The 12,693-nt window shown below is 39.5% G+C and overlaps 3 protein-coding genes across 3 annotated transcripts; 1 reads left to right on the top strand and 2 right to left on the bottom strand.

The window, feature by feature from the left end:
• Positions 1 to 2,865: 2,865 nt before the first annotated feature.
• On the bottom strand, positions 2,866 to 4,161 carry LOC137839246 (uncharacterized). Its single transcript, XM_068648368.2, has one exon. It carries the CDS (start codon positions 4,159 to 4,161, stop codon positions 2,866 to 2,868), a length of 1,296 nt encoding a protein of 431 aa, XP_068504469.2.
• Positions 4,162 to 7,461: 3,300 nt separating this feature from the next.
• Positions 7,462 to 8,059, top strand: LOC137805827 (uncharacterized). Its single transcript, XM_090300080.1, has 4 exons — positions 7,462 to 7,610; positions 7,689 to 7,793; positions 7,868 to 7,937; positions 8,012 to 8,059. Exons 1-4 carry the CDS (start codon positions 7,483 to 7,485, stop codon positions 8,057 to 8,059), a joined length of 351 nt encoding a protein of 116 aa, XP_090156206.1. The 5' UTR covers positions 7,462 to 7,482.
• A 2,719-nt stretch (positions 8,060 to 10,778) lies between these two features.
• LOC137806814 (DNA binding / transcription factor) lies at positions 10,779 to 12,018 on the bottom strand. The gene is made up of 2 exons (XM_068607115.2): positions 11,893 to 12,018; positions 10,779 to 11,686 (listed from the first exon to the last, which is right to left on the bottom strand). The coding sequence occupies exon 2, from the start codon at positions 11,674 to 11,676 to the stop codon at positions 11,203 to 11,205; it is 474 nt and encodes a 157-aa protein (XP_068463216.1). The 5' UTR covers positions 11,677 to 11,686; positions 11,893 to 12,018; the 3' UTR covers positions 10,779 to 11,202.
• Between the last annotated feature and the right edge of the window lie 675 nt (positions 12,019 to 12,693).

Below are 12,693 nucleotides of genomic sequence, written 5' to 3' on the forward strand. Positions count from 1 at the left end.
ATTATCACTACAAGGGAGAGGTTCATTTATTTCTACGAACTATACTATTCTCGAACTTGGTGAACTCACGTAAGAGGGAGGTCCACTCGGGGTACCATATTACTTCCGCTCTTTACCTTATCACTACAAGGGAGAGGTTCATTTATTTCTACGAACCATACTATTCTCGGACTTGGTGAACTCATGTAAGTGGGAGGTCCACTCGGGGTACCATATTACTTCCGCTCTTTACCTTATCAGTAAAAGGGAGAGGTTTCATTTATTTCTACGAACCATACTATTCTCGGACTTGGTGAACTCACGTAAGAGGGAGGTCCGCTCGGGGTAACATATTACTTTCGCTCTTTACCTTATCACTACAAGGGAGAGGTTCATTTTTCCCAATGTACTTTAACTGAATAACTTTTATTTGGGTGACCTCGTTAAAAAACCCCTTTGAGGGAAAATGCAAAGTTTAACTAAAGTAAAATTTCAAATTGGTTGCATTCCATGTGCGAGGAATTGCACCACCTTCTAACGTCTCAAGCCTATATGCCCCATTTTCGAGGGCCTCCATTATTCTAAAAGGACCGGTCCACTTGGGGGATAATTTGTTTTCTAACTGGTACGGGTGAGCTTTCCTCATTACCAGGTCGGCGACCTAGAATTGCCGAGGTCTTAGCTTGGAGTTGTACTTGTACTCCACCCTCCTTTTCAGAGTTTCGGCTTTGATCCTTGCTTCTTCTCTCACCTCGTCCAGTATGTCTAAGTTCACCTTTCTCTCCTCGTTTGACTCTTCGACTACGAAGTTCTGGAAACGCGGTGAATTCTCCAGGATTTCTACTAGGATCATAGCGTCCGAACCGTATACCAAATTAAACGGTGTTTCCTTGGTGGTGGACTGAGGGGTGGTGTGATAGGCCCAGACAACTCTAGGAACTTCTTCTGCCCACGTCCCTTTGGCTTTGTCCAATCTTCTTTTCAGACCCCTGAGCAGAACGCGGTTGGCCGACTCGACCTGTCCATTTGTCTGAGGGTGTTCTACCGATGCAAACATTTGCTTTATTCCCAACTCTACGCATAACTTACCCACCTGCTGGCTTGCGAACTGGGTACCATTATCAGATACTAACCTCTTCGGGATCCTGAATCGGCACACTATATTTTTCCACACAAAGTGTTGAACTTTGTGGGTCGTGATCTGTGCTACTGGTTCCGCTTCAATCCACTTCATGAAGTACCCTATGGCAACCACGAGGTACTTCATCTGCCTTAATGCTAAGGGGAAAGGCCCAAAGATATCGATTCCCCACGTATGAAATGGCCACGGGCTGTATATTGATCTCAACTCTTCTGGGGGCGTGTTGTGCCAATCGGCATGTTGTTGGCACTGCTTGCATCGTTGGGCGTATCTTGTGCAGTCTTCCCTCATGGTTGGCCAGTAATAACCTGCACGGAGGGCTTTTGACGAGAGAGATTGGTCGTCGATGTTACTACCGCATATTCCTTCGTGTAGTTCTGCCATGATGCGTGTGAACTAGTCACCGTCCACACATACCAATATGAGATGGGTGAACCCATGCCTGAATAACTTTCCATCGATTAAGGTGCACTTACTTGAGTTTTTCTTTACTTTCGGGGCTTTTGTGGGATCTAGTGGGAGTATTCCATCGGTCAAGTAACAACGGTAAGCTGTCATCCAAGTTTCTGCTTCTTCGACGTGATGAACCTGTGGTATTACCATTCCAACAACCGGGTACCTGCTTATTCTAGGCATTTTCACTGTCTCCTGAGCGATCTCCTCCTCATCCCTTCCGATGTAACCACGTGCTGGATCTCTGCCATTTTGTTCGTGATTGTTCGAGGTGTCTTTAGGGTTTCCTGAATCACCGTCCTCTGTCGGCCCCCCTTGCCCGAACTGGCGAGTTTGGCAAGCAAGTTAGCTCGGGAATTTTGCTCTCTAGGTACATGGACTAGCTCGAACACATCAAACGATTCTTTCAACACCTGGACGTATTCCAAGTATGCGGCCATCTGGGGATCTTTAGCTTGGTACTCCCCCGTGACCTGTCCTGTGACCATATTTCAACGAGATCGGGCTTTTCATATTTATTATGGCAGCACACTTCTAGGGGTTTGCCTCGATTCCTCGCTCAGTGAGTAAGAAACCTAGGAATTTTCCTGCCTCTACTCCGAACACGCACTTCTCCGGGTTCAATTTTAACCTGTACTTCGCTATCGTAGTGAATAGCTCTTCCAAGTCGGTTGCGTGTTGTTCCTTTTGCTGGGTTGTGACCACCATGTCGTCCACATACGCTTGGACCTTCCGCCCCAATATTGGAGCTAGTACCCTGTCCATTAGCCGTTGGTAGGTGGCCCCTACGTTCTTTAGCTCGGAAGGCATGGCTTTATAACAATAGCAGGATGATTCGGTCATAAATGTTGTCTTACACTCGTCCCTAGGATGCATCATGATCTGGTTGTAGCCGGAGAAGGCATCTAGGAAGCTGAGCAATCTGCACCCGGAAGCACTGGCTACTAGGGCATCAATACTGGGCAACGGGTAAGAATCCTTTGGGCAAGCTTTGTTAAGGTCTGTGAAGTTGACACACATTCTCCACTTCCCGTTAGCTTTCTTTACTAGCACCACATTGGCCAGCCATTTGGGATACTGGATTTCCCTGATGTGGCCAGGTTTCAACAACTTCGTTGTCTCTTCCCAAATGACATGTCGCTTTCTTCGTTAAACTTTCGTCTTCTTTGGCGGACGGGCCGGACGCTAGGGTCCATGGTGAGGTGATGACACAAAAAATCAGGGTCAATTCCGGGCATGTCGACTGCGGACCATGCGAAGGCGTCGAGATGCCTTGCTATGACTTTGGAGATTTAGTCCCGCAACTCTATGCTCAAGGATTTCCCTAGTTTAAACATCTTCCCCCCGATCTCCCTTTCTTCTACCCCTTCGGCAGGCTCGGGTCGATTTTCCCGGACGGTCTCTTCTCGGGTCACTCTATCTTCCTTTGATGGTCTGGACATGACGGAGAATATTCCTCCCCTTGTTTTTAAACTGTTTTCGTAACACCTCTTAGCCTCTTCCTGATCAAACTTAATGGTGATCACTGCTCCCTCGAGGGAGGGCATCTTCACTTTCATGTATCTAGTGGATGGAACCGCCTTCAACTTGTTCAAAGCTGACCTTCCTAATAGTATATTGTAAGTTGAGGGGGCATCGATAACAAGGTACCTGATTTTGGTGGTGCGTGAAGACAGGTTGTCCGCGAAAGTGGTACTTAGCTCAATATACCCACAGACCTCTACCTCGTTCCCGGTAAATCCGTGCAAACGTCCGGCATAGGGTTTCAGTTGGTCCAAGGACAACTGTAGACGATTGAAGGTTGTTAAGAACATGACATCGCCTGAACTTCCTTGATCTATAAGGACGTGGTGTACCCTTCTTCCAGCGGTGATTAGGGAAATCACCATTGGGTCGTTATCGTGAGGTACGACGCCTTGGAGATCAGCTTTCGTGAAGGTGAGGTCGACATCGGGAGCGAGATCTGTCTGTTGTGTTTCGACCATTGCCTGGGAGGTACACCCCTCTCTTGGGAAACCCCCCGAGATAGTGTTTACCTTTCCTTGAATAGGAACTTCGTGCCCCTGATCCACTCCTGTAGCCACCAATGTCTGATCGTCCGTTTCTTCTTGCAGGTAGTCCTTCAGGAACCCGCTTTTTACCAACTCGTCTAGTTGATGGGCCAGGGCTAGACAGTTCCGTATATGGTGGTCATTCGCTTGATGGAATTCACACCAAGTGTTCTTATTGGGCCCTATTTTCCGGTCAGTCTTTGCTGGTATCTTTAACCTTGTCGCTACGTTGGGAATAGCGATCAACTCCTGAAGCCCCACCCGAAAGTTATGTTTTGGGGGAGGATCTCGTCTGGTTCGTGCCCCCCTTGGGGTCCGTTCATAGGGTTTCTCTAGTCCCTTCTTCTCTGTTGTTGCTTCATGAACTCTCAAAGGCGGGGGCCGGGTGGCTGCCCTTGGCCGGACAGGGGGCACAAGACACTGTTTCTGCGTTATGCGATCATCTGCGGCAATGAGGACTAGCGCACGACGTCGAATCTCTGTGAACGTCCTCGGGTAGACCCTCAGTAGTGATTCGCTGAAGGGTCCTGGTAGCATTCCTTGACAAAGGCATGAACTACCATAGCCTCATCGGTGGGCTTCAGGCGGACACTTGAATCGCAAATCTGTTCAGGTAGTCTTTCATGGATTCCTCCTACTACCGTTTGACATCAAAAACGTCGTAGGAGAGTCGGGTAGGGGCCTTGTTGAAAAGATACTGTTCCCTGAACAGTGTGGCAAATTGATCGAAACCAGTAATGTTTCCGTCGGAGAGGCTGATGAACTACTCCAATGTCGCGCCCGATAGGGTGCTCATCAACATCTTACAGTAGACGGCGTCAGAGCCGCCGGTGAGCATCGTTTGGGTGTGAAATGTCGTAAGGTGGGCCTCCAAGTCTTCTACTCCTATGAAGGAGACCTTTGGACCTAGGGACGTTGTTGGCAGCGCAACATTCATGATCGCTTGCGAGAACGACATAGGACGTGCCCTGTCGACCGCATTTGTAATTCAATTCAGAATGATTTACAAATGCGGTCATAGTAAAGACCGCATTTGTAAATCATTTTAATTGATTTACAAATGCGGTCTTACCCTAGAACCGCATTTGTAAATCAATTTTACCCTAAAAATTGAAGCGCGCCACTAGTTTTCACTTTCACTTTCGTCTTCTCCGCTCTTCGTTTCAACGTTCTGTTTCAGTTCCCTTTGCATTGTAAGTTTCAGCTCTCTCCGCTTCAACGTTTGTTTTCGTTTTCGTTTTTGTCATTGTCATTATTCACTTCCTTGGCATTGTCATTTCGTTTCCTAACTCGTTTTTGGCATATAGCTGGTTACTGTTCTATTGGGTTCGCTGGTTTTTTCTGCTCCGCCACTGCCACAGCTTCCGCCACCGCCGCAACTTCCGCCACCGCCTTCGCCTTCGTCTTCGTCTTCGTCTTGTGCCTCTGCCACTCCGATCACCATCAACCTAAAGGTTGGTGTTGTATATAATATTTATTTAATATTTTGAATTTATATTTAATATTTTGAATTTATATTTAATATTTTGAATTTTTATTTAATATTTTGAATTTTTATTTTTCTGTATTATAATATATATTTAATTAATAACTAATACAACTTGGAATTTATAACTAATAACTAATAATTTATATATTTGTGTGTATTTTGAATTTTTGTATTATATAATTTCTATTTTCTTAAATTTATATTATATATTTAGTTAGTTTTTAATTACATTTTAATAAAAGTTTTATGTTATGTTAGTTATTGTTACTTTTAGAATAGAAATATCGTGTTTGGATTGAGTCCGGGGGTGTTCGACCCTCGGCAAATGTGTGAGATTGAATAGAATACTAATTATTATAAAATCCTAACTATATTCCAGAATATATAATGGATCGAAGTTGGATTAATGTTGTTCGTATAAGTGATGAGTACGAAAGGGGAGTAGAGGAATTTATACAATTTGCGCAGCGTAACGCGATTATTAATGGTCATGATGGAGCAAAGATCAGGTGTCCGTGCGTTAACTGTTTTGAATGGAAGGATACTAGATGTGAATATCATGAGGGAACACCTGCTGTGTGATGGGTTTCTTCGATCTTATACAACTTGGACATGGCATGGTGAATTATTAAATTTACCACGTGTTTCCGTAACTGAGGAATATGTGGGTTCTACCATGGATGAAGCAGTACACGATGATGGAGATGATGATCGATTGGAGGACATGATTCGTGATGTGAGAGCTGAGTGTTTTGCAAAAGCGCATGGATATGAAAGTATGTCAAAAGATGCAGAAACTCCTTTGTATCCTGGATCAACTAACTTCACACGGTTGTCGGCGGTGTTAAGATTGATGAATTTGAAGGCAATAAACGGATGGACTGATAAAAGCTTCACGGAATTGCTCCAGTTGTTGAAGGATATGCTTCCAGAGGGAAATAGTCTACCTAATCGTAATTACGAGGCCAAAAAGATTCTTTGTCCAATGGGTATGGAGTACAAAAAGATACATGCATGTCCTAATGATTGTATATTATACCGGAAAGATTTTGAATTGTTGAAAAGTTGTCCGAGGTGTGGGTTATCACGTTATAAGTTGAAACAAAAAGATGATGATTCTATTGATGACATGGAAAAGCATGGACCCCCAATGAAGGTTATGTGGTATCTTCCCATCATTCCAAGGATGAAGCGTTTGTTTGCAAACCCAGACGATGCTAAGAATCTTAGATGGCATGCAAATGAGAGGAAATGCGATGGCATGTACCGACATCCAGCTGATTCTATTCAATGGAAGAAATTTGATGATGACTTTCCAGAATTTGGTAAAGAATCAAGAAATATCCGACTTGGTTTTGCTATAGACGGAATGAATCCGTTTGGTAATATGAGTACAAATCACAGTTCATGGCCTGTATTACTAGTTATTTACAACTTACCTCCTGGATTGTGCATGAAGCGAAAATACATGATGTTGTCTATGATGATATCCGGTTCGAAACAACCAGGGAATGATATTGATGTTTATCTAAGTCCCCTAATTGAAGATTTGAAGTTAATGTGGGACCAGGGTGTCGAAGTATTTGACGGATTTGCTAATGAAACTTTCAAGCTTCATGCCATGTTATTTTGCACCATCAATGACTTTCCGGCATATGGTAACTTATCAGGTTATAGTGTTAAGGGTCACAAAGCGTGTCCAATATGTGAAGAAGACATTGCTTCTCAACAATTGAAACATGGAAGGAAAACAGTATATCTTCGGCATCGGAGGTTTCTTAGAAGTCATCATCCTTACCGGAGGTTGAAAAAAGCCTTTAATGGACACCAAGAGGGTAGTGGTCCACCAACTCCATTAACCGGTGTTGAGGTTTACGAAAAGGTAAATAACATAGACCACACCTTCGGTAAGTCCAAAAAAAAGTCATCTGTGACAAATGTTTGGAAGAAGAAATCAATCTTCTTTGATCTTCCGTACTGGTCGAGGTTAGAAGTCAGACATTGTATAGATGTAATGCATGTTGAGAAGAATGTGTGTGATAGCTTAATTGGTACACTTCTTAACATTAACGGGAAGACGAAGGATGGTCTAAATGCTCGTCAGATTGGCAATGATCCTTTTCCAGTTCCGTGGGATAATACATTTTTTCAAATCAACACTGAACTGCCACTGATGATTTACAACACAGATTTATCAGAATTTATATCTGGGAAACAGGAGCTCAATATAAGTATAATTCAATTTTTTATGATGTAAGTATCTTTACCTATTATTCAATTTACTTTATGTTAAATTATTATTGATTATGCTTTAACTAAAAACTTTTAGGTTTTTGCATAAAGTCTGTATCACTGAGGGGAAGGAAAATATGTATGGATTCTTAGATCCTGCATATACTAATCCCGTTGGACCAAACTCAACTGAGACTCAAGCATACATCACTAACATCCTGGAAAAAGAGGGAAAACAAATTTATTTATGCCCTTATATTAATGAGTAAGTTTAATTATATGTCATCAATTATTATTATTTCATGTTTTAAATATTTACTAACTCTTTTCAATGATCATATAGGCATCATTGGCAGTTACTTGTCTTATCAATGGTTGATAAGACTGCTGTGTGGTTCTGTTCCCTACACAAGAAGATGCCCACAAAATTTAAGGATATCATTGATACGTAAGTATAGTATAAACTTAACTTTGTATGTTACTAATTAACCATCTATTAACGAGGTTTTTTGTATTAACCAGTTCATGGCGTGGATATAACATCCTAAAAGGTCGATCCAGTTCAAATAATTTGAACTACATAAGAGTAAAGGTTTGTAATTTTTTTCTTTTTCTATTATCATTGTTTATCAATATACTAACATATTACTTTTTATTGAATTATAGTGTAATAAACAACCAGGAAGCTATGAGTGTGGCTATTACATTATGTAATGGATGATTACCATTATAAGACTAGGTGTTAAAACTGGTTGGAAACAGGTATATGTTAAATCATTTCTATAATTCTTGAATATATATATATATCTAGAAACTAATTTATGTCAACTTTGCAATGCAGTTATTCACAGAAGAAACACCAATGAGTGAGGAAGGCATTTCATATGTTAGAGATTCTTGGTCCACATATTTCATTAATTTTTATAACTCTAGCATAGGTAAACAATAGTGGTTTTATTATATGTAATTTGATCACTTGTAAATGTACATTTTGATGATTTCAATTGATTACTACATTTCTGTATTTGTCTGGCTGGGTTTGATCATTATGCAGGTTATTTAAATATATGGTTTCTGCACAAAACAGAGTGTACTTTAAAAAAAAAAGCACTATTTACAAATGCGGTCTTGGTAAATGACTGCATTTGTAAATAGTGATTTATGAATGCGGTTTTTACCAAGACCGCATTCATAAATCCTAAACCCCAAACCCACTCCCTAATTTAGAATAATATACAAATGCGGTTATTTTAGGTAACCGCATTTGTAAATGTGATTTATGAATGCGGTCATAGGACCGCATTTGTAAATTCCAGATTTACGAATGCGTGCTGATCAAATGCGGTTCTATGACCGCATTTGTAAATTTAAAATAGCCGCATTTGTTTTACATATCTGCACTAGTGGTAGCTTACTAGGGTTCTTAACACCCTTTATATAGGTTGAAACTAAGGTTTGCCTTTGTTTTGTTACCACTGTTTAGGGTTCCTTGGGAAATATCCTTGTGCCGCTATTGCGTAATCTTCGCGTATCTGGCACATGAACTTCCTTTAACTGGAGTGCAAAGAATAATCAGAGTGTCGCCTAGGTCCCAACTTGGTGCACCTAATATTCCGCGCCATCTGTTTCGCGGGTGCCCTAGTACCCACGTGCCATGCATGCAACTTCTCTGGAAACCCTAATTCTACTGGGCCCTTACGCCTCCTAGGATTACCCACTATGTTGCGCCTTCATGCGTCATACATTCCTCATGCATGGATCCCTCGTGCCTTAGGCTTCCCATACATCTGTTACCTTAACGAATTTCTAGGGACCCACCTTACGAGGCTTTTACTTCATCCTGACGGCCGATGTCTGATCTTATCCCCCTGCAAATGAGGTCCGATATCGATCTCCGACATTAGGTTTAGGATAGCAAACCCAAAGACTAACCAATCCCCTAGTAAGTGCGTTTGGGACCCACCTTAAGTGACCCTCTTTCATTACCATACACCAGTGCGCGATGTCTGAGGTCAGTCTCTGGATCAATGACCGAGGACTGGTCGGGACAGTGACCATTTAATATCATATTCACTCAACTCTTAAACACAACACACCTGTAATCTCAATCTACCTTTAATCAAAATATTAACTTTAATTATCTTATTAAAATAGACTTTAACATAAAATTTTATTCTACTCCGACATGTAATTAGACTACTTCAAACTCATTATGATTATAGAATGTTTAAAGTTCTCGTCTAAAATTAACATTAAATTTCTAACTCACACATACATGAAATTCTTCAATTCAAACCAATCTTAACACAATATTATTTCACTAGTAATTCACTTTCTAAATAGATCTCAAAATGCAATAATAATGTCTGGTGCAAAAATAAAGTATAAAACTAAAAATAATAATAATAATAATAATTTATCTCCGTATTAAGTAATGTCGAGTATAACAAATATTTTCGTCAACTTCTCACACATGTTCAAATGCGCTCAAAAGATGTAGCTGCTTTCTCAAATATTGTTATTGAAAAAGAATGAAATACGATTTAAAAGAAGGTATGAGAGTGCGGATATTAAAACTGAATTTTTATAATTAATATGGTGATAGGAAGGAAAAAGTATGAAGTTACATGAAGAATTTACCTTTATAATACTTTATCCAACAACTAACTCAAATCTAGTTAAGATTATTTAATTCTTATATGAAAGCTGAAAAAAAATAATCAAAAGTAGTCAAATAAAATAATACAAATGTTCATACCGATTCAAACGAGGGTTCATACTCATTCAAACGAGTGGTTATTCTTTTATAAAATTAGTTTTTAATAATTTCTTTTTGTTACATAATTCTTAAAATTTTGTTCAAGATTTTATCGTTAGAGTTAATACTAAAGTAAAGTAAGTGATAGAAGACAATAAAAACAAAATAACTAATACTAGTTAAATATTATTACTCTCTTAAATAATAATATATAAAAGTTGACGTCAAAAAATATTTTTTAATAATTATTAAAGTATATCTACAAATACGAAATAAAAAATTAGTTTTATTAATCTAATTTTTCAATAAATTTAAAAAGATTAGTCACTTTTAATTGATTTTTTTTCCATCTAGTACACTTGGTTTTTATAAATGCTTGCTCATTTAACTCTTCAAAATATATAGAAAATTGATTTTCTTTACTAAAAAAGTTTAATTTGTTACACTCTATTTTTTCACCGAACCGATCCATGTAAACAAAATTATTTTAATAAAAGCTACTTTGTTGGCAAACTCATTTTAAATTCAATAACCAAAGGCTTTTTAAGGATTTGAAGAACATTCATAGTATGAAAATCCTTCATGAAAATGTTTATATCATAAAAAAATAAAATTATTTTTTCATAGCCTAAAAAGCAACTTATATAAAAGGGAAGAATTCTACGAGAAATCAAATGAAAAAATGGTTCTCACCATCCCCTCATTCACTCTTTCATTCTCAAAATTACTGAAGAAAATACAAGAAACACCCTCTCTCCCTCCCTGCCTCTTCCTTACATATACCTGAAAACAAAGACGGTATAAATCCTTATTCTAGAGCATGAGAAGAGGAGAAGATCTAAGATAGTTTTTATATCGCTCCAGATTTAAATGATAATATATGTCCATGTAATTTAATTTGGAGAATGAAAAAGGGTGAGATGAAATTGGTGAGAATGTGTTTGAGATCCATGCAGAAAGAAAAGGATTTAAATTACAATGGAAAAAGATGAAGAATAATGTCTGGGAGTGGGACTAATAATATATTAAATATTTTACACCTAACTTTCTGAACTCTATATGAGATGAAGAAGCATAGAGAATGTTGGTGGTGGAGTGGTCAGAGAGGGTGTTTGAGGAGAGAGCTCCAGATGCAATCCACATCCTCTGCTTCATGCTCTACCATATCACTCTCAAATGGCTGCCATGCAATATCCTCCAACTTGTCTTCAGGAGTCTCAAACAAGCCATATGCCCTGGACAAATCAACAGTGGAAGCTTTGGAGGATGCGTCTTCTTGTTGTAGCAATGATGAGAAATTGTCTTCAAAATCCAAAAAGTAGTCCTCTGATTTACACGTCACACCATCTTTCAGCCATGGGAAATCAAAGACCCCAAGTGCCAACTGGGACTCCCATGCATCTGAAGAACAACCCGCCTTCTGCTTCTCCTTCTTCTCTTTTTCCACCTCCTTCATCAACTTCATGCCACGCACGTCTCTTCTCTTTCCGTTAACGTTGTTCTCATTCTCATACCATTCCTTCTGCCTTTCATCCTCTCCTTGTCTTCCTCTCTTCATCTTCTGCTGCTCCATTTGTAAAACACTGCAAGATTTGCAAAAGGCTAATTATTAATTAAATGGTATACATTTTCACACAAGATCGAACACAAAAAACAAGATCCTTTCTAACTGAAACATGCATTTCGCCATCTCAGATTTAATTAATGAATGCATCTCATGGGGTGAAGAAATGGAATAGACAAAAGATGATATGAGGTTATTGAAAGAGTAATGGGGTAGTTGGGGCACCTTTAGACGAGTCTTGAGGCGAAGAAGGAAGCTAGGTAGGATGGGTATATATATATATTAGGTATGCATCTGAGGGTGGTAACGTATGCATGTGTTAAATGATTAGAAATGGTAAAGGTTACACACACGCCACGCCATATATATAAATATATTAAGCTAAAACCGTCTAAACTCATCGCACAAACACATGCATGAGCACACTGTCACACATTTTATTTCATGCCATCCACCCTTCCCCCGTGGCCTAAGACCAACAAAAGCAATCTGAGATAGCTGTTTTCTCCTTCTTTTGCGTCTCTAATTTTGGCCACCACAAACAATCAAAGGGGGTTTATATTTAACGTTCCCACACTCTCCACTACCAATCAAAGGGGTTTTTTTGGTAACCAACTATTGGGCTCGTTATTGTGGCACCGTTTTTGTGATTTCTGTCCTGTGATGAGCCATGATCTATCGCAAAAGAGTACCATATTCAATTCAACTATCAATTTGATCCATTTTGTTAATGCACACATGTCTTGATAGATTACTGTAGCGGTTATCACGAGGTTAGTCACGTTTTCACTGAATGTTATAAAACTAGGCAGGAAAATTATGCATGGATCTAATTGGAGTGGGTTATTGATTATGAGATTTGATTTTACCCTTAGCTTGGATTAAACATGGAGCAAAACTATATTGTTGGAATTGCAAATGAACTTTAGCATCTAGAATTTCATGAATTTCAAATTTAATCTTGCACTATTGATTTTTGTTAAGGACAATTAGCCCCTTATAATTTTTGTGAAGCATACCCAAAAT

Source organism: Phaseolus vulgaris, chromosome 3 (genome assembly GCF_051622355.1).
Source record: "Phaseolus vulgaris cultivar YP4 chromosome 3, ASM5162235v1, whole genome shotgun sequence".
In the NCBI taxonomy this organism is placed as follows: domain Eukaryota; kingdom Viridiplantae; phylum Streptophyta; class Magnoliopsida; order Fabales; family Fabaceae; genus Phaseolus; species Phaseolus vulgaris.

Coding starts and splice junctions, on each gene's coding strand:
- LOC137805827 (XM_090300080.1), top strand. CDS start 7,483: ATGTATGGATTCTTAGATCCTGCATATACTAATCCCGTTGGACCAAAC. Junction 7,611..7,688: donor TTATGCCCTTATATTAATGA/GTAAGTTTAATT, acceptor ATGATCATATAG/GCATCATTGGCAGTTACTTG. Junction 7,794..7,867: donor TTTAAGGATATCATTGATAC/GTAAGTATAGTA, acceptor TGTATTAACCAG/TTCATGGCGTGGATATAACA.
- LOC137806814 (XM_068607115.2), bottom strand. CDS start 11,676: ATGGAGCAGCAGAAGATGAAGAGAGGAAGACAAGGAGAGGATGAAAGG.
- LOC137839246 (XM_068648368.2), bottom strand. CDS start 4,161: ATGCTACCAGGACCCTTCAGCGAATCACTACTGAGGGTCTACCCGAGG.